Source organism: Stegostoma tigrinum, chromosome 31, assembly GCF_030684315.1.
Source record: "Stegostoma tigrinum isolate sSteTig4 chromosome 31, sSteTig4.hap1, whole genome shotgun sequence".
NCBI lineage: Eukaryota > Metazoa > Chordata > Chondrichthyes > Orectolobiformes > Stegostomatidae > Stegostoma > Stegostoma tigrinum.
The window spans coordinates 30,288,177-30,308,257 of record NC_081384.1 but is presented as its reverse complement, the minus strand read 5'-3'; the positions used below and the strand labels follow the sequence as shown (position 1 = coordinate 30,308,257).

Below are 20,081 nucleotides of genomic sequence, written 5' to 3'. Positions count from 1 at the left end.
TCACAAGAATTATTTTTGTGGGTTTCTGGTAAGGGACCAAATGTATTCCTTCATTAGAATGAGCAGGTTTTCAGAAAGCCAAAACTGGGACACATCGAAAAACCTTGGTAGGACAAGATATTTTGTTCTAATTGAGGCATTGGGTAATGGCAGGAATGTGTGGGAGGCGCTGTTGAAAGGGGTAGATCATGTGATAAGATCTCCTGGAATAGGTCCAGCCAGAGTTGGCAATGCCATTCCTTGGACCATTTTCAAAGATGACATCAGGAATGGAGTCATTGTTGCCAACAAAGTAGTGACAACTCCCTGGGAGATATCGAGGCAGGGATAGAAATCTGCAACAAGTGGCTCTTGTGGTGCAGAGGTAGTATCCCTACCTTTGAGTCAGGAGGCCTGAGTTCAAATCCCACCTGCTCCTGAGGTGTGCAGTAACATTTCTGAACAAATTGATTGGAAAATATCTGCTGCATGCGGCCCATTGGGATGAGGAGGAAGGAAAATTCCACAGATTCCTCAAGCTCAGCTCATATTCAATGAAAGTGGAAATTGTGAAATGTGGGACTTTTGAACAAGTACTTGGGAGATTGCTCTGACATTTACTGAAAAATCAGGATGCCTGGTCACTCTATCCTTCGGTGAATTCTATAACAATCACATTCTGTCACTTTACCTTTTTAGTCACCCAGGCTTCACTGTTCGGACTCAGCACTGGTGTCAGGCCGCCAGAACCCAGCTGCTGCTCCTCAGATAAACTGCAGTTCAGAGTAACAACAATTGGACTTAGCTTGTCTTTGAACTCCGATTCTTGCTGTGAAGGACAATGATGGGAAGATCACTTATCTGGCCGTGGAATTCATGGCGTTACATCAGTAGAGACTCTACCTCCCTCTGAGTGCCCCCTTCTGGGTCCCAATCTACAGCAGATAACAAAATTACTGGTGCCTCAGAGCTTCAAGGGTGAAAAATAATGATCATTCTTGAACTGATGGATTTCCACATACATCTTGAGGGGCAGTTCAGCAAGTTTTAGCATTGTAACATTCAGCAACATTTACATTTCATCACATGAACTCTAACTTCCTCTCCCAGTACTTCTACTGCCTCCAACAATATGTCTCAGCACTAATATGCAGAAGAATTCGGAGATGGTCAGCATGGATAAGCTGGGCCGAATGGCATCCTTTTGTGTTGTACTAGTTCTATGGATCCATGTCGTTGGCAGTGTCCAGGAAATTGATTTCTACTTCCTACAGGTTTGTAAACAAAGCAAAGCTACAATCTACAGCACCATATTTGTGACGCAGGGTAGTTTCCTTGCTCTGCAAAGGTCCTGAGTTTCTGCATGGTGGAGGCAAGGAGATGGGTCTCATGGTCCAGGTAGTTCGCAGAATGGCAGTTATTGTTGGATTGCCACTCTGCACCTAGCTTTGATGTTGGTACTCAGGTCAACATTTTCAGCTGGGGATTCTGATCCTGACTCCTTCACATCTGTGAAATTAACATTGCTCCTCCATAGTGTAGGATAGTCAGGCCAAGTCAAACCACATTTAGAGAGGCAAACGTTGATTAGGGATTAGCGGCATGGCTTTGTGCAAGGAAAATCATGTCTCACAAACTTGATGGAGCTTTTTGGAGGAAGTTACCGAAATTGTTGATGATGGCACAGCAGTATTCATTGTTTATTTGGATTTTAGCCAGGCCTTTGACAAGGTTCCACATGGTAGACTAATTAGTAGAGTTTGGTCACATGGGATCTAGGGTGAGCTTGCCTGAGTGTTGACTGCTCCTTTCCTCCAGATGTTTCCTGGCTTGCTGTGTTCTTCCAGTCTCCTGTTAGGGTATCAGTTAACTTAAATGCCAGGAAGGCAGTGTGCCATGTAACTGGGATGCCAGCTGGGTCTCACTCTTACAGAATACTGAGAGACCTGGTTAGATTGGACACGGAGAAAATGTTTCCATCAGTAGGAGAGACTAGGACCCAAGGGCACAGGCTCGGAGTGAAGGGCTGATCTTAAAGAACTGCAATGAGGAGATTGGTGAATCTATGAACTCATTACCACAGAGGGCTGTGGATGTCAATTCATTGAGTGTATTTAAGACAGAGTTAGATAGGTTCTTCATTGGTAAGTGGTCAAGTTACAGGGAGAAGGTAGAAGAATAGAGTCAAGGAGCATATCAGCCATGACCAAATAGTACAGCAGACCCAATTGGTTGAATGACCTAATTCTGCTGCTATATCTTGATGTCTTATGATCTAAGGGTAGGACGCTTGGAAAATAAGATGCCCAATGGAGCACTTGAGGTAGGGGGGGGTGAGTATGTAAGGGTTGGTGTGTTGTTGGGGTTGGCAGGAGTGTTGGGATGAGCCGACGATGATGGTGTGGCCCATGGTGGTGGGAGGGAGGGGTTTGTTGGGGCTGGTCGGCAGTGGAGGGTTTTGGGGCCAATGAGAAGATTGTCAGAACCAGTGGGTTATGGATGTCAGGACTGGTGAAAGAGAGGAGGGACACTGAATCGAGTTGAGTTCGGGGGGTCCTGGTTGGGGGTCAGAATTGTCAAGGTTACTGAGTGTGCAAGGGTTTGAGGGAGATAATGTTGGGGGCTGGGTGTAGTTTATAGAACCAGGTCGATCCTGTTTACTACGAAGTTGTTGATGGGGTCGTTGACCTGGACCAATCAGGAAAGCCCTGGCTGACCAATATAATCAGGAGTTTAGAGTCTCTTCAGATCAGGGATGGATTTTGAGCTGCTTGGTCACAGTCTGTGTATTGTGCACAAGTAAATAGAGGATGATTTGGTTATGGGATACTGTCCTCTGTGTAGTTATTTTTTTGAGGTGGGGGGGGGGTTGTTGTGTGCTAAATTGTTGGGATATGCTAACTCTTATTGAACAGTTAGACTAGGTTTTTAATTGTTTAACTTTCCCTGGGTAACAACTTGACAGAAGTGCAACACTTTGAATTCTCTGACATGTAGTGCTTTTCTTCAGAGGGTTCCACACAGAGGAAATTGCCACTTCAGTGTGTGCTATTGAAATAACTATCTGGCCATCAGAATTTCTAGCCCAATACGTCATATCATCTCATGATGTGTTTATGTGAGAGAGAGAGAGAGAGAGAGAGAGAACTTAATTCCATTCTGTAGTTCCACTAATCTCCTGCCAGTGGCGATGCTGTGCAAGTTAGCCCTCTGGTCTCAGCAGCGCCCCCACTAGCCACTTTGTGGTTCTGCAACTCTTAACATAAAATGTGAACACAACTGCTGTGTTCATCCAGCTCTGTACGTTGTTATCTCAGATTCTCCAGCATCTGCAGTTCCTACTATCTCTGAAACAACTATATTTTGATCTATTTAATGTTGAAACTTGCTCCCTTAAAATAACTTCTTTGAAAAGTGAACTTTGGACAAATTTGGAATTTTGACATGAAGTGACAAACTGACTGATTCCTGCATGTTTCTGGTACATATAAAAATCAAACAACTGCATGTGGGAGATTGGTTAATTGTTACATGGTACCTGTGCCAGCTGTGTGAAATTAATTGCATTAACCTGTTTTTCTCCCAATGTCCTGCAAATTTCTCCTTTTCAAGTATTCATCCCATTCACTTTTGAAAATTACTGTTCAATTAACATCCTTTTGAGGTGAACTGTTACAGACCATAAATACTCATTGCTGGATACTCAGGCTTCATGGGGTTAGGAATGTTGTGGTTCTAAATTAGGATCAGAGGCTTTGAGAGAAAGGTTGTGTGCACTGAGAGGAGCAATTATATCCAGGGGATAGCAGTGAAGGCACCTCTACCCCCAAACCACTTAACTCCTCATTCCAGTTAAACTTCCAGGTTACCTGGTGCCTGGAAAATCCAGGTGACTAAAGCTAATATTTGAAATATATCCTGGAAATGATACTGATCTCACTGTCACAATATCTTCCTCAAACAGTCACTTTGGAGGAGTTGGCTGTCTGAATAACATTTTGGAGGTGGGTATACATTGAACAGCTAATACTTGACTCTTTAATAACACCCCACAACTCAACCCAAAAGCCATCCATATTTTTAAGCTGAAACTCAGCTCAGGAGGTAGAACCCTCTCTGCTTTTCCAGTAGAGGGTGCTCTGCAATGCTTGGGAGTTAATGAATGCTGTTGTGGAAGGAGTGAAGATCATTCGATGTCTGCATTTGCTACTCTTGGTCCAATCTTGCTTTCAGCTGAGTGGGATCAATATTGGACATAATTCTATTCCCTGGCATTGACTTTTTTTTACAGTTGTGTGTTCAGAACAATTGCCTGAAGTATTTATTAGTTTAAGAGGCAGATACCCTGAGGTAGGCAGTGAAATTATGGCAAGCTGTTTGTTCATTTCTCATCGGAGGAAACTGGAAATTTTTCTGTGCTTGATGTGAATGCAGGAAAAGGATTCGTCGCTGGGAACGCTGCTTATTTTTGTCCAACTCGACTTGACCATCCAGAGCTTGAAACACAGAAAATTACAAAGAATTAATGGCCAAATACTTACAGAATTAAGTTATTATATAGAATATCCTGACAGTGTACACTGAAGCAAATGCTTGTACGTCAACAGACAGATGGTTACTCTGAAGGTAATTATAGTTCACTAAGAGATTATCAACATGCACTATGGTTAATGCTTGTACACTAGCAGACTGACAGTGTACACTGTAGCTGATGACTGTACACAAGACTAACAGTATACTGTAGAGATAATGATTGTTAGTCTGTCAGTATACAATGTACTTCAGAGCTAATGACTGTACATTAACAGGCAGCCAGTGTACTTTGGAGCCAATGACTGTACACTTATAGACTGTCAATATAAACTAAAACTAATGACCATACAGTAACAGATTCACAGTACACACATGAGCCAATTGTTATACATCATGATGGAAGCATACACTGAAATTAATTGATGGCCATACATAAGCAAAATTATAATGTACAATGGATTTCATTGCTGTAGGATTTCTAATTACAATTGTCATGCCACTAAGTATCAAACACAATTCAATTCCTCCTTCCTACTTTCAGTGAGAGAGTCAAGAGTTCCATTATATCCATAGATCCACAACTAGCGCTAACTAATTCATCAGACAGGTCTGGCCCTAGGTAATGAAAAGTGAATCACAAAGAAGGTTAAAAAGTCATTGGTAGAGGCAACTTCTGTTGTGCTTAATGTTGAATGTTCAAGCACAGGGAAGGCAGGATGATTTCTTTTGTTCGAACTTGGTGTACAGTCACATCATTTTAACAGGAATCAGCAGCTGGAGTGACTTGAATTGCCCTCATTCCAGCCCAGGGCATGCCAGCAAATGAAACAAAGCAAAGTAGAGACAGCTGAAGGAAACTGACAAGAAGAATAAAAAAGGGCAATAAATGTAGGAAGATAAACATTGCATGGGAAGTGTGGAATCCAACTCTTCCCTAATTTGCTTACCAAATTGCTGGCCAATGCCATGTCCTTTTACCTTTACACAGAGCCGAACTTCAAAACTGTAAAACAATGCAAAGTAAGTTAAAAACCATAGTCACATTAATCATGTGAACCGGAGAAGTTACAGATATATTAGACGTTGTTTCCTAACTTTAAATCACAAAAACATTATAGTAAAAGGTTGTATACCTACTCAGTTTTCCGCGAGCTACCAATGCAGCATCATCGACTCAGAGTTTTTACAGCATGGAAGGAGATCCTTTGGTGCATCATGTCTGCACTGGTCATGAAGCATCCAACTACTCCAATCCCACTTTACAGCACTTGGCCCATGCCCTTGTATGATATGGCATTTCAAGTGTTCATCTAGACAGCTCTTAGAAAATGTCTTGAGGGTTCGTCACTCTACCACCTATTTTGTCAGTGAGTTCCAGACACCCACCCCACTTGGGCATTAGCAGTTTTAGTCAAATCTCCTTTAAAGCTCTTTCTCCTTACCTTAAAACCATGCCTCTGGCTATTAACTCCTCTACTAAGGGGAAATGTTTCTCCCTATATATGTCATACATAAATCTTTATACCTCCTTCAGGTGCCCCCTTAGACCTCTCTGCTGTAAGGAATTCAACAAACCAGCCTATCTCATGAAAACAAATGCTGGAAATCTGAAATAAAAGCAGAATGTGCTGGAGAGACTCAACATGTGTGACAGCATCTGTAGAGAGAAAACAAAATTAACTGTTTTGGTCAGTTGGTTACTGAAATCATACAGAAATCAATGGGTTTTTTTGTCAATATTCCAGAAAGTGTGGTATCCCACAGCTTTCAATTTTCAGAAAATCATTTGAAGGGATCAGGTCTCAAAATTAAAGGAGTTGAAATATGCCATCTTCAGACCAAGAAAGAGTCATATTGAATCCAAAACATTAACTTTGTTACTCTGATCACAGAAGCTCCCAGCCTGTCGAGTCTTTCTTCATAGCTGAGCTACTCAGTATCCTGGTGAACATCCTCTGCAACCTCTCCAGGGCAATCACATTTTTCCCATACAGTGGTGACCAAAGCTGTACCTAGAAATGCAATCTAACTGGTGTTATATATACACCTCAAATAAAAACTTGCTTGCTTCTGTATTCAATGCATTGACTAACAGCAGCAAGTCTCCCATATGCTTACTTAACCATCATGTCGAAGTTTCTTTCTGCTTTCACTCGGCATGCAATTGAAATGTTCCTCCTGCCATGGACAGAATTTATGCATTTTATCATCGTCTGCAATCAAAGTATGGGAGGTGTATATATTTTACCCTCAAAATGATTAATTCCAATTAAATAATTTCATTCGCAAGTTTGTATGAAGTTAAAAGTGAAGGAATCATTTATTACCCCATACTTAGACTGAAGATATTTTGTTTCATTCGTTAGACTTACACTACCACTCACACAAAGTTAAAGATAAGATGTAAAAATTAATAATTGGGGCTTTCGTTTAATTGTAGCTGGTCTCTAAGTTTCTCTGTACTTAATAGATGCCCAAAGAGGAATATGTGTGAGTTGTAATGTAAGTCTAATGAATGAAACATTCTACTTTTTTAAAAAAAATCTTCAGTCTAAGTATGGGCTAATAAATGACTGCTTCACTTTTAACTTCATACAAACTTGCAAATGAAATTATTTAATTGGAATTAATCATTTTGAGGGTAAGAAAATAAAAGCATCTCTCATACTTTGATCGCAGACAATGATAAAATGTGTAAACTCCTCCCTGGACTGGCCTATCCCCTCCCTACCTCCCCACCTACACTCACCTTTACTGGCTCCATCTCCACCTCTTTGACCTGTCTATCTCCTCTCCACCTATCTTCTCCTCTATCCATCTTCGGTCCGCCTCGCCCTCTCTCCCTATTTATTTCAGAACCCTCTCTCCCTCCCACTTTTCTGATGAAGAGCCTATGCCCGAAACGTCAGCTTTTGTGCTCCTAAGATGCTGCTTGGCCTGCTGTGTTCATCCAGCTCCACACCTTGTTATCCTGGATTCTCCAGCATCTGCAGTTCCCATTATCTCAGGAATTTGTCTCTTACTGTTTTACCTAATCTGAGAATAATTGCAGAGCTGTTTATAGGTATCACATGGGAGGCCACAGTATTGACACACAAATTCACTGAAAATTTCTTACCATGTCACCAGTATAGAATCCTGAGGTAATCTGCACTTCTTTAGTTCTGGATTTAGAATGTCAGGCACAAGTATGATTTGGGCTTCTGCTGTTATCACAGGTCTTGCTCTGTTTAGAAAAACAAAGGAGAAAACTCATTGCCATCTTGACTGCTCTGTACTATATCAATGTCCCACCACACCAGGTCTGTACCTAGGTACCTTGTACCCAAGATGGCATCAGTAAGTGGCAACTTGTAAACCTGTCACTGCAGTCATTTGAGTACATTTGAAAACAAAGCTACTTCAATACTTCAAGTGAATTCACACCAGGGAAGGTGAGTCCCAAGCAATAGGGACATCTCAGTTTCTCACATTTGTGTGTAGAAACCTCAAACATTGCTGCACTACATAAAGTGGTCCATGGGGAGAAGCGCTCTGCAATTTTTCTTCATAAATTCTCTATAAATGTGAGGTATTGACCTTCATGCTCTTTTGTTTGATTTATGTCATCAAAGTGGCAGGTATACAAAAGGAAAGATGTCAATCATAGACCAGTTACCAGCAAAAGATGGGAAATAAGATGGAAACATGTGAATAAAATATAATGACACGTTCAATAGAAACAGTGCATTAAGCAGCCCATAGTTATAGAAACTATAGTTCTGCAAAATTGACATAGGCTGAGAAAATATTAGGATCTTCACAACAGTGGGTACAGGAAGGACATATTTTTATGAACCTTTAGCTCTCACTGACTCACTTAAACTAATTTTGCAAGAACTGTAATTTTTTTTCATGTGAAGAACCAACACTTACACAGATTTGCATTCAATTGTTTGGCCTGAAATTCGTACCTGAGCAATGTCATTGCAATTACAGGCAAATGACCAAGTCCTGGCACACTGCCATCACCCTGCATCAAATATGCCAGAATATCGCTGGTAATCTGAATCATATGCAAGAATACCATTCCCGTACTGTAACAGAATCCCTTTATGCGTCTGATCTCTGATGAGAATCATAAAATTGCAATAATTTACAGGAGACAAGGACTCCATTGGGCCAAAGTATCCCCTGATAGCTCTTTGCCAGTAAACCAACAAAAATAATCCATTGTTCTGCTCAATTCTCATGGTCCAATATCTTTTTTCTGCATCAACTAGGTTTTCAATATCCCCCATTTACTACACTGGTCTCTGCCACGACCACTCCCTTCAACAAAGTGTTCCATTCTCCAACAGCCCTCAGTTTGAAGACGTTTCTCCTAATTCCTCTCCCCACTCATTTATAAACAATTTTAAATTGCTGAATATCATCACTGAGGAATAGACCTTTCATATTCACTACGTCAGACCGTTTAATAATTTTGAAGCGAAGCTTAAATTTCACCTTCTCTTACCTCTGTTTTAATGGGAATAGTCCACGTTTTTCAAGGGGCACACAATCAGAGACAGAAGTTGTGGTAGAGAGGTGAAAATGGTCTGTCAGTCTGCGATTTTCCACTCTCCTTTAAATATGGTTTGCTAAACGTCCCATTCATGAATATAGTGGCCCTTTAACATCCTGCTTCTTCTGGTATACTAGCTGATTTAAAATGGGTTTGTAACATGGTACACCTCTCCTGCTTCCATCCACAGAAAAGGGGGTTTGCTCCTATGAAGGGGCATTAAGAAAGTAAAAGGTGCTACATGAATATTTGTTGTTATTGGGAAGAAAGTTCTCTTTGGGCACCATTGGATGAACGGGGTGAGACAGGGTCATGTAAGTTTATAAGGATACAAACAGTGAGAGGCATTGGTGATATAGGAAGGTAGAAGATGATGTTGCTGTGTGGAAGTTCTCACCTGTATAATACAACTTTATCAATGTCATAGGCACCAACAATCAAATCTGTCAACAGAAGAAGAGCTTGCATTACAAAACAGGAGGAAAACTGTTTCACACTCACATGGAGTGATGCTGTTTTCAAGAAATGACCTTACAATGTCTTGCAGTAAATATGCTGGAATAAATCCTTTGAAGCTGCAGTAACATCTTTACAGCACTTCAAAGTTACGTGAATGTCTCGCAGTCTCAACCATTCATATCAACCAAATACAAAACCTAAAGAACTGCAGATGTAAATCAGGAACAAAAACAAAGTTGCTGGAAAAGCTCAGCAGGCCTGGCAGCACCTGTGAAGTAGAAACACAGAGTTAACGTTTCGGGTGCGGTGAACCTTCCTCATGTCCCTGGGAGCCTACCCTGGGTTCTAAGGAAGGGTAGAAGGCCGGTGAGGCAGTGATGATGGGAGACGGGCTGACGAGGTACCCGCGGTGAGAGCAAGCCAGTGAGGTAGCAGCAATGGCAACGGGGCTGGTGGGGCAGTTACGGTGAGCACGGGGCCGGTGGGACAGTGATAGTGAGAGCAGGGCTAGTGAGGTAGCGGCGGCCATGAGAGCGGGGGCGGTGAGGTAGTGATGGTGAGAGTAGGACTGATGAGGTAGTGACAGTGAGAGCATGGCCGGTGAGAGTGGGGCCGGTGGGGCAGTGATGGTGAGAGTGGGGTCGGTGAAGCAGTGACAGTGACAGCGGGGTCAGTGGGGCAGTGATGGTGACAGCGGGGTCGGTGGGGCAGTGACGGTCAGAGCGGGTCGGTTGGGGCAGCGATGGTGAGAGCGGGGCTGGGGGACAGTGAAGGTGAGAGCGGGTCGGTGGGGCAGTGACGGTGAGAGCGGGGTGGCTGGGGCAGTGATGGTGAGAGCGAGGCTGGGGGGCAGTGATGGTGAGAATGGGGACGGTGGGGCAGTGACGGTGAGAGCGGGGTCGGTGGGGCAGTGACGGTGAGAGCGGGACTGGGGGGCAGTGACGGTGAGAGCGAGGCTGGGGGGCAGTGACGGTGACAGCGGGGTCGGTGGGGCAGTGACGGTGACAGCGGGGTCGGTGGGGCAGTGACGGTGAGAGCGGGGATGGTGAGGCAGTGATGGTGAGAGCGAGGCTGGGGGGCAGTGACGGTGAGAATGGGGACGGTGAGGCAGTGATGGTGACAGCGGAGTTGGTGAGGCAGTGATGGTGAGAGCGAGGCTGGGGGGCAGTGACGGTGAGAATGGGGACGGTGAGGCAGTGATGGTGATGGTGGGCTGGTGAGGTAGCTTAGAACGGCATGGCATGGCCTCGAAATCCTGGAGCATGTCTCTGGCAGCGGAAATGAAAATTGGATAGTCTTAAGGTTTTGTTTTGCGGAACATTTTCTATTTTAATGTGAATGGTGCCATGTATGTACAGTGAAGGTACACACTTTTCACTGTAATTTTACACTGAATACACCTGACAATAAATGATTCAATCAATCATGTTTTAATTTTGGTTCCTTTGCTGAGTTCAGGTAATGCAACACAGCCCTGAGACCCCCCTTATGTCTCACTGACAGAGAATACCTTCTCAATTCAATTAGAATAACATGCTCATGAAGGAGTGAGAAGCATTAAATGATAGGTTGGAATTGTCTATTAGCTTAATAACTTTAATATTAGTTACAATTTACTCTCAGCACTGTGGCTGATACTCGCAAGGCTGCATTTGTTTCTATGCTGTGGGACAACTTACAATAAAGGGCTTTAAGGAGCTGCACAGTGTACAGGAACAGAGTAAGCTCAGGTCTGACTGGGTGCCGGTATTGAGTTACCTCTGTTGAAGGGCATCAATGAGCCCATCAGTTATCGAACCAAGTGAATTTCCATTTTGTGATCTTGCATGAACTCAGAACCTCTATGCTCCTGGCCCACTACTGTGAGCATCATATCAATGTGTTCCATTTGAGATGGTCAGTCACCAGGTACTGTTGGTGGCTTACTATATTTACATTGGGCAGGAACTGAATTTCCAAAACTTTGTTGTCAATGTTTTGCTTTAGGTTTTATTGTCTTTGCCTACACAACTTAATGAGAGATGCATAATTCTGCATTCTGGTACACTTTACTGAAAGCAGGTTTGGAGGCGTTGAACCACAGGGAGAGGTTGGGTAGGCTGGGGCTATTTCCCCAGGAGTCTCAGAGGCTGGGGAGTGATCTTGTAGTGGGGCATGGATAGGGTGAATAGACAAGATCTTTTCCTGAGGTCAGGAGAATCCAAAAATACAGGGCATGGGTACATGTTTGAGAAGGGTTGAGAGGGATATGGGCCAAATGCTGGCAAATGGAACTAGATTAATTTAGGATATCTGGTCAGCACAGACAAACTGAACCAAAGGTCTGTTTCCAGGCTGTACAACTCTATGACTTTGCTAAAAAGAAAGCTGGCACAGGAATTATTGCCCAATGCATGTTCACTCACTTGCTCGTATTTGCAATGAGTTTTTATATTTTTCAAACAAACACATGGAAGTGTCCACTAGAGGCTGCTGTCAGCTCATGCTGTTTCTGAGTTCTACAGAACATGTCCCTCTGAAACCTGGCTGTACCACCCCTTCTCTCAGTGTCAGGTTTGAGCGTATTGTCCCCCTCCCATAGTCATCAATGTTTTGCTCCATATACTTCTTTGTAAAGCACCTTTCCCCAGTTTACACCTAATCTACAAATGTTTATTGGAACTGAAATTGTATAAATGCACTCCTGGGTATTCTGCTTTTTATCTCTAACTACATATAGATTTACACCGTCACATGACCTTTAGGAACTATCTACCAACAGGAGATGTCAAAATTGAAGACAACTACTTCAAATTGTAACACTCTTTGTGGAACACTGCCCTCAAAAAGTGTGGTGGTGTTAACCAGGGGCCTGTAACAGCCAAAGGCACACATCCACTTTCCTGTCTGTTGTAACAGTAGATCCCGCTGTTTCTGATTTGTCCCTGATGGCCTACATCTGTGTTTATGATTCTCCCAGTGTCTCTATTCCTCCACTGGTCTCTGCTGTTTCACCATTTTTACCTTCGCCTTTATCTCCTTTTGGTGTTTTCCACTGATGTAGAGTGGGCCGGAGGCCTGAGTGCGGCAGGGACAGACAGTGGGCTGGAGGCCTGAGTGCAGCAGGGACAGACAGTGGGCTAGAGGCCTGAGTGCAGCAGGGACAGACAGTGGGCTGGAGGCCTGAGTGCGGCAGGGACAGACAGTGGGCTGGAGGCCCGAGCAATACAGATACGGACAGTGGGCTGGAGGCCCAAGCAATGCAGAGATGAATAGTGGGCTGGAGGCCTGAGTGCAGCAGGGACAGACAGTGGTGTGGAGGCCTGAGTGCGGCAGGGACAGACAGTGGGCTGGAGGCCCGAGCAACACAGAGATGGACATGGGCTGGAGGCCCCAGTGGAGTGAGGATGGGCAGTGGGCTGGAGGCCCCAGTGGAGTGGGGAAAAGCAGCGGGCTGGAGGCCCCAGCGGAGTGGGGAAAGGCAGTGGGCTGGAGGCCCCAGCGGAGTGCGGAAAGGCAGTGGGCTGGAGGCCCCAGTAGAGTGCAGATGGGCAGCGGGCTGGAGGTCCCAGCGGAGTGGGGATGGGCAGTGAGCTGGAGGCCCCAGCGGAGTGGGGAAAAACAGTGGGCTGGAGGCCCCAGCGGAGTGGGGAAAAGCAGCGAGCTGGAGGCCCCAGCGGAGTGGGGAAAAGCAGTGGGCTGGAGGCCCCAGCGGAGTGGGGAAAAGCAGCGAGCTGGAGGCCCCAGCGGAGTGGGGTAAAGCAGTGGGCTGGAGGCCCCAGCGGAGTGGGGAAAAGCAGTGAGCTGGAGGCCTCAGTGGAGTGGGGAAAAGCAGTGGGCTGGAGGACCCAGCGGAGTGGGGAAAGGCAGTGGGCTGGAGGCCCCAGCGGAGTGGGGAAAGGCAGTGGGCTGGAGGCCCCAGCGGAGTGCGGCTGGGTAGCGGGCTGGAGGCCCCAGCGGAGTGCGGCTGGGCAGCAGGCTGGAGGCCTGAGCAATGCAGGACAGTTGTTGGATTGGAGACTATTGCGGGTAGTCAGCGGCTTGTGAACCCAATCAGACAACATGTGGAAGCCCCCTGCACTGATCTACTGCAGGCCCTTTATAGAAAGTCTGTAATGCTTAACTTTTTAAACTGTATTTCTCACTTTTCTAACTTATGTTATGAATAACTCTAAGTGATGTAATTTTTTTTCCTTTTCTTCCACGTATTTCTCTCTTTTGTATCTAATATTTGCAGCTAAATAGTGCCATGTGGACGACATTGTAAACTTTTCACTGCACTCCTGTACATCCGTGTTGAGTACCACACGAAAATAAAAGGATACTCTGTGCAATGCCAGACCTGGTCCGTCCTTAAACACATGGTCATTTTATTCATTTTCATCTACATTGGATGTAAAGATAGCCTTTAAATCACCACAGGAGCAGTCATGTTCCTGTCAACTAGCTCTGGTTGATAATTGTTGGAGTCCTGTGTCTAGGCATATTTTGTCCTCCATGCTCTCTCATTCCTTCAATGTGGTAACAATCCAGATCTGACAAAATGGAGCCATTATGTTGAACAGGTGACATTGAGATATATTTATATAAGGAGTTTGTATGTGAAATATACAGGCTTTTTATTTAGTCAAATTCAATTTTCAGCACTTGAGGTTTTGAGAATTTCACCAATATCTGAGAATTGTTTAAATTTGAAACTGAAACACACTGACTATATGCCACTTTCTTGCAGGAAATATAGATCTGAGTTGAAAAATAAGTAAAAATAGAGATTGTGTTTTCTTATTGTATGTCTCTCTGTCCACTGCACGATATCACACATGCAAAAAGTAAAATAAAAGCCATGAAGACCTCACCGGTGTAGTTATTTGCATCTATATCTGAACCTCCTTGCAGTGAGAAGCCAAATCCTGCTGATACCGAGTCAGGGCCCCAGGTTCCCTTCAGCTCTTGACCAGGCTTTGAGTGCAACCCAGTGGCGTGGCCAAGGTAAATGAGCACTCTTCCTTTGCCATCTTCACCAGCGTACGGTGCTCCGATCGCCACATCTAGAGAGACATAGATAGTTCATTTGCATTTAACTCATGTGTTGTCACAAATTATGCCAAACGGTGCAAACTTAATAAATGAAAATACAAAAGCCTCTCATTTAAAGTAGCAATAACTTTGCACCACAGTAATATTCATTACATAGCTCAGCTCTAACCTATTTCCCTTTCTCTTGGCTTTCATTTACAGCCCAGTTGTTTTGGGTCCTTGATGGAATTGAGAACCAGACTCATTCCTGAAACTCAGATCCAGGTCAGCAACAGAAGTTCGAACTGCGCATTGAACTGTTGCTGACACAAAAAAAAAATCGCTTATGTTCCCAGAGTTGGTGTTCAGAGAAAGCCTTCAGTATGAGAACAGTAAAAATATCAACCTTGCAATGGTAGTGGGTGGTCCTCACAACCTTTAGCCCTCTCGGCTGATCACTCAGCTGCCTTCAGGGATTTTTGTCCTACAGGGACCTGCATGAGAAAACCTTGCTAATTGGCTAAGTTATGGAGTAACTAGTACGACCGTGATTCTACATCTTCAGCTGTGTTGCGTCATCATACCCCTCCAAATCAATCTAAACTGAAGCATGCCTTCATCCGGCCAATTGTATGTTCAGGTCATGACACTAATAGCTGCAAATTGCACCTTAATTGCTCATGGCAGAGGGCTGTCTCTAGTCATGTCTAATATTTGTTATTGAGGTGTGGGACTCATCTTCTGAAGTTTAGACCTAGTAGGAACAGGTTTACACTTTGTGGAGTTTCATGGGTAGACAGAATATTGTTTTGGGAAGGAAACGTTGCTTTTGTATGTGGTTTTGGGATACCTCTGGGAAGGTCAGGTAATCTTTCGGGGAAGCATATTGCCCTTTGAGGCTGTTAAAAATAGACTTGACTGTGCATAAACTGTCAATGTCAAGTGGTCAGTTATGAAGCTGGAAAATAATTATCTGTCATGTTGAAAAATCCTTGCTTACTTATTAACTCTGTCTGTTGACATTAGCCAGAGAGTTAGCAAAATAAAATTAGTGCTGCCTGACTGACTTCGTAACCTTTCAATATCACAATGGGTGCAACGCCAAATGGTTATAGACTCTTTGACATGTTTTTTGTGAATTTCAGAGCTTGTTTTAAATAGAATTGCAGGTAAGTGAATATAGAATGTAGTGAATGGGTTTTTATCAATGTGAAAGTTACTTAAACATGTAATTTTATCACATCTCAACCTGGATCCTAAGGTCTGATCATCATGGATTCCGTGTGAGTCAACATGGTAGGTACAGGGGTGAAAGGATGTCAGGTTCGGGCATAAGTGGGCATGATTTGATGTTATATTGGCCTATATTCTATAAAGGAGAGTGGGGGAGGGCATAGCTTGGCATGGCATGTAAGATTTCATCGGGGATGGGTAGAGGTCATGAGCTGGATGGAATGGTAATGTTGGAGGGTATGTTAGTAGCTGAGGGCTGGGGGGGGGGCATTTTTTTTCTACTTTAAAAAAAAAACCCTTTGATGAAATGTTGATGGACTTTGAGCCTGGCCTTTGAACCACCTATCTCTGCTCTATACCACTTCGCTCTACCCCAACCCCTTCGTACTGTTTCTACAATTCCTCAAATGACCCCCAGAAAGTCTCCCCCCACAAGGAACAGAAGCCTGATGTTCCGGGGCAGTTTTGTCCAGGTTGGTATTGTGAGGACAGGATATATGCCAAGTCTGCATCCTGCAGTGAAAGATCAGATGTGAGTGCTACATTGGGAGGAGGCAGACATATGCAATGTTGCAGTTGTCACTGGGGCAAGTACTAGGCAAAAGATTTGGCATCTAGTTTCATTTTTCACCACCAAGCACTGGATTGATTTAAACAATGATAACCTGACAAGTTCATTACCGTTGTATCCATCATTGTCAAGGTCCCCAAGAGTGCTGATGGCACTGCCAAAGCGCCCGAACTTGTCAGTTCCTGTGAGCGTCTGCGTTGGCTGCTTGAAGCTTCCAAGCTGGTCTTGTAGGTAAACATAAGCCTGTCCAACCTCATGCAGTTTGCCATCCTGTCCACGGCTCATAAAGAGAGGTGCACCAACTAAGATATCATCTCGCCTGCACGACAACACAGGGACACATAAATATCAGTATCTTAGTCATTAATTGCCAAGAAGAAATTAAACTGAGTTATTTGCATGATTTCAGAATGCACAAGCATTGTATGCAAAGTTAAAAATGAATATTATTTATTTTGTAGAGGATATTCTTTGTATTTCTTCTCTAAGTTTCATCCTTCACCTCTTAAAGAGGCTGACAGTTACTGGACATATAATGGGGTACAGTCCATCGTGTATTGACTTGTAGCTTCCTGGCATTTTAGAGAATATTCCTCCTTTCCCTTCAAACTGCATGTGAAAACTGGGAATTAAATGGTAAAAGGCTAAAGGTTTAGGAGTTGCATTCAATAATGTTTATTTTAGTTGAAGTTCACATGGCATCTTAACACCTAGTAGAAGTGCACAATTATTACTGTAATCTTTGAAATATTGCTTTGAAAAACTGAGGAACGAAATGGAAAGCTAAAGGTCAATTAAACCACTTGCCTAAAAAACTCTGCCAGGAATTAAATATCACAAGGTATATCATGGCCATCAAATTGAATCCTTGCTGGCTTTGGGTAAAGTAAACTATTGGGTGAACCACTAGTCTAAGCAAAGTGGAGGTCATTAATCCGAGTCTTATAATGATAAATTACAAAATTGAGTTCATGGGCTATGGGTCAGCTCTAGAATATATTATGGAAACCTGTTGGGTGTTTTTGTTTGTAAAAAGTGAACTGACCCATTCACATCCAACAGGGAAAGGACCTTGTCAGCCCTGTCTCACCTGGATGACACCTAGCTCCAATGGCCATGAGCTCCACTGTGGGAGCCCACTATTAGGTTCGACCATGGTTTCCAAACCATGCTCTGTGCGGGCAGGGCTTGGGATTTTCTCCAAAGCAGCTAATGCATGGTCAGAGGGCAGCTTGGTTCATCAGTTAAAGACAGCAGGCAGATTCATAGAGCCACTTGGTCAATTACATGTCTTGCAGCTTGAACAGAGCAGCGGCCTGCGATTGAAGATAACTAATAGGGAGGCCATTTCAAAATGGAGGGGCCCTTGCTCTCTAACTTTCCAAATGCGAATGATTACATTTTTCAGGGCACCATTGCTGAGGAGAAACCTCTCTGTAGAGTGCCACTGCACTTAGACAGGGAGGGTCTCTTGGTCAACTTGAGTTCAAGCCCACATTTTGAGGACAGTTGCTCAGAGGAAACTTTCAGGAACCTAAGCTGTCCTTGTCCTCAGAGAACCTGGAGGCTTATAAGAAAATCCCAGTCAGACACCTTTAATGGCCTCAAATGGCTAAGAAGAAGCCCTTGAGAACCAAGGAGCTGTTACATAAAGATTGGAGGTTCTATTGTGTTCCAACCATCCTACATCTGGGGAAATGGACATGAGGTAGGGAGGAAGGAAATGGATTGATCAGCGGGGTTATTTGAACCGTCTGCCTGTTTCTAATCCCAAATCCAGATGGGGCTCAAAATCCATCTGAGCAATAAGTTGTAGGGAAAAAACTGATAAGCGGTAGGACTTGACAACCTTAAAAATAGGCATCTGAATGTAATTGGGAGAGAGGTCTGATGCAAGGTGGTGGCTCAGGACTTGGGTGATGGAGAAGACTTGCTGAAGGCCTGATGTGATCGTGTGGAGTACAAGAGTGAGAAATGAGAAAGGCTTGTGAAGAGCAGATAAACCTGGATGAAGCACATTGCACAAAGGTCTAGTGGAGAAGAAGAGAATGTTTTGAAGGCATTTGGGGCAATAACAGCGTGGATCATGGGGTTGGGGTCTGTTTATAGATTGGATGCTGAGTCGCACAAGGACCATCAAGCTCCAGATGGAAAATGCCTACCCCGATAATTAAGGAGGTTATTTTTTAGATTGATTCTCTTTTCATAAGAGGTTCCAAAGAGAGAACTCTCCAGGCTGAACTGGGCCCTGGCTACACCAGACCTTTGGAAAGCCTGAGCAGGCAGGCAGCATAAGATGCCCCGTAGTGGCACACATGCCCAGAAAAGTCCTCCTGTCAACCCAATGCAATCTCCTGTGAGAAACAGCAATGGGCACAACCCTTGGAGATAGGAATATAGGAACAGGTGTAGGCCCCTCAAGCCTGTTTCACCACTCAATGAGATTGTGTCTGATCTACGGCATAACTCCATATTGCCCATTTCCCATAATACCTTTGCATAACAAAAAATGGTCTATTGCAGTTAAAAAAAATGGTCTAGCATCTGCTGCTGCTTGTGGAAGACGGGGTAGACTTGCATCCTGGTTATTACCAGGAACACATTTGGGCAATGGGGGTGGGCAGTTATGGATGGGAGGGCGAAGGCGAGGGGATGCAAAGTGTCCTTATAGAGGTTTATAACATCATGAGGGATGTAGATAAGGTTCATGACAAGGGTCTTTTCCCTAGGGTGGGGGAGTTCAAAACTAGGGAGCATATTTTTAATGTGAGAGAAGGAGAAAAATTTAAAAAGGATGTGAAAGACAACATTTTTACACATAGTGGTTCATGTGTGGAATGAACAGCCAGAAAAATTGGTGAATGCAGGTGCAGCGGCAACATTTGAAAGATATTTGGATAGATTCACGAATACGAAACGTTTGGAGGGAAATGGAGTAAACACAGGCAAGTGGGACTAGTTCAGTTTAGGAATATATTTGGCGTGGACTAGTTGGGCTGAAGGGTCTGTTTCCATGCTGTATGGCTCTAAGTAACTTCAAAATTAAACAGGTGATTAACTTGACAATTGACCCAGGGTTGGGCGGGAGGGGGGGGCGATGTGGGGAGCAGTTCCACACCTTCACTGTAAAGCATTGAATAATTTCAAATTGACAACTGTAATAAATGTCACTAAATCACAAAGATGTTTAAAGTTATTGCATTGACGGGACTATTTGTTGTTTATAATGGCTCCATCTCCCTTTGGAGAATTATAATAAAGGGCACAAGCAATAGTTCATTGCAGAGGGCGAAGCGATCCTTACCCATCACTGTTTATATCCATGGCAGCCACTGCATAGCCGAAATATGCTGCTACCTGCAAATCAAAGCCCACAGACTAAGAGACGCAATAAATCGGTTTCATTGCTTGTCACAAGTATGTTTCAATCTTTAGCACTGACATCCCTCAGCTTGACAGCCATGAAATTCCATTTCTACTTTATATGGTATGACAGTCAAATATTTACTGAATATTTCTATGCTCACAGCGCATTCATGCTCTGCTGCTTTACTGAAAACAATGCTGTTTCAACATAAAATCTCATATAAATTCACAGTGGATTGAGCGTGAAGGTCTGAACTGATTCGAAATGAAGTGGGAATCTGCTTTACCTTCTCAGGGAAGTTACTTCTGCTTTGTCCCAGGAACGAATAAATAAAAATCTCCCACCACACCAGTTCCTGACATTTGATCAGACTATGTGATGACAAACCAGTTTGAAAC

The 20,081-nt window shown here is 43.8% G+C and overlaps 1 protein-coding gene across 1 annotated transcript in view; it reads right to left on the bottom strand.

Moving 5' to 3' along the window:
* Positions 1–20,081, bottom strand: part of LOC125466464 (integrin alpha-8-like) — a 134,742-nt gene that overhangs the window by 43,163 nt on the left and 71,498 nt on the right. Inside the window, exons 11-18 of the mRNA XM_059638734.1 lie at positions 19,621–19,673; positions 16,427–16,635; positions 14,353–14,544; positions 9,456–9,501; positions 7,631–7,738; positions 5,460–5,515; positions 4,324–4,475; positions 671–808 (exon numbers count right to left, since the gene is read on the bottom strand). Coding sequence (XP_059494717.1) covers positions 671–808; positions 4,324–4,475; positions 5,460–5,515; positions 7,631–7,738; positions 9,456–9,501; positions 14,353–14,544; positions 16,427–16,635; positions 19,621–19,673 — 954 coding nt within the window. The remainder of the gene's footprint in view (positions 1–670; positions 809–4,323; positions 4,476–5,459; positions 5,516–7,630; positions 7,739–9,455; positions 9,502–14,352; positions 14,545–16,426; positions 16,636–19,620; positions 19,674–20,081) is intronic.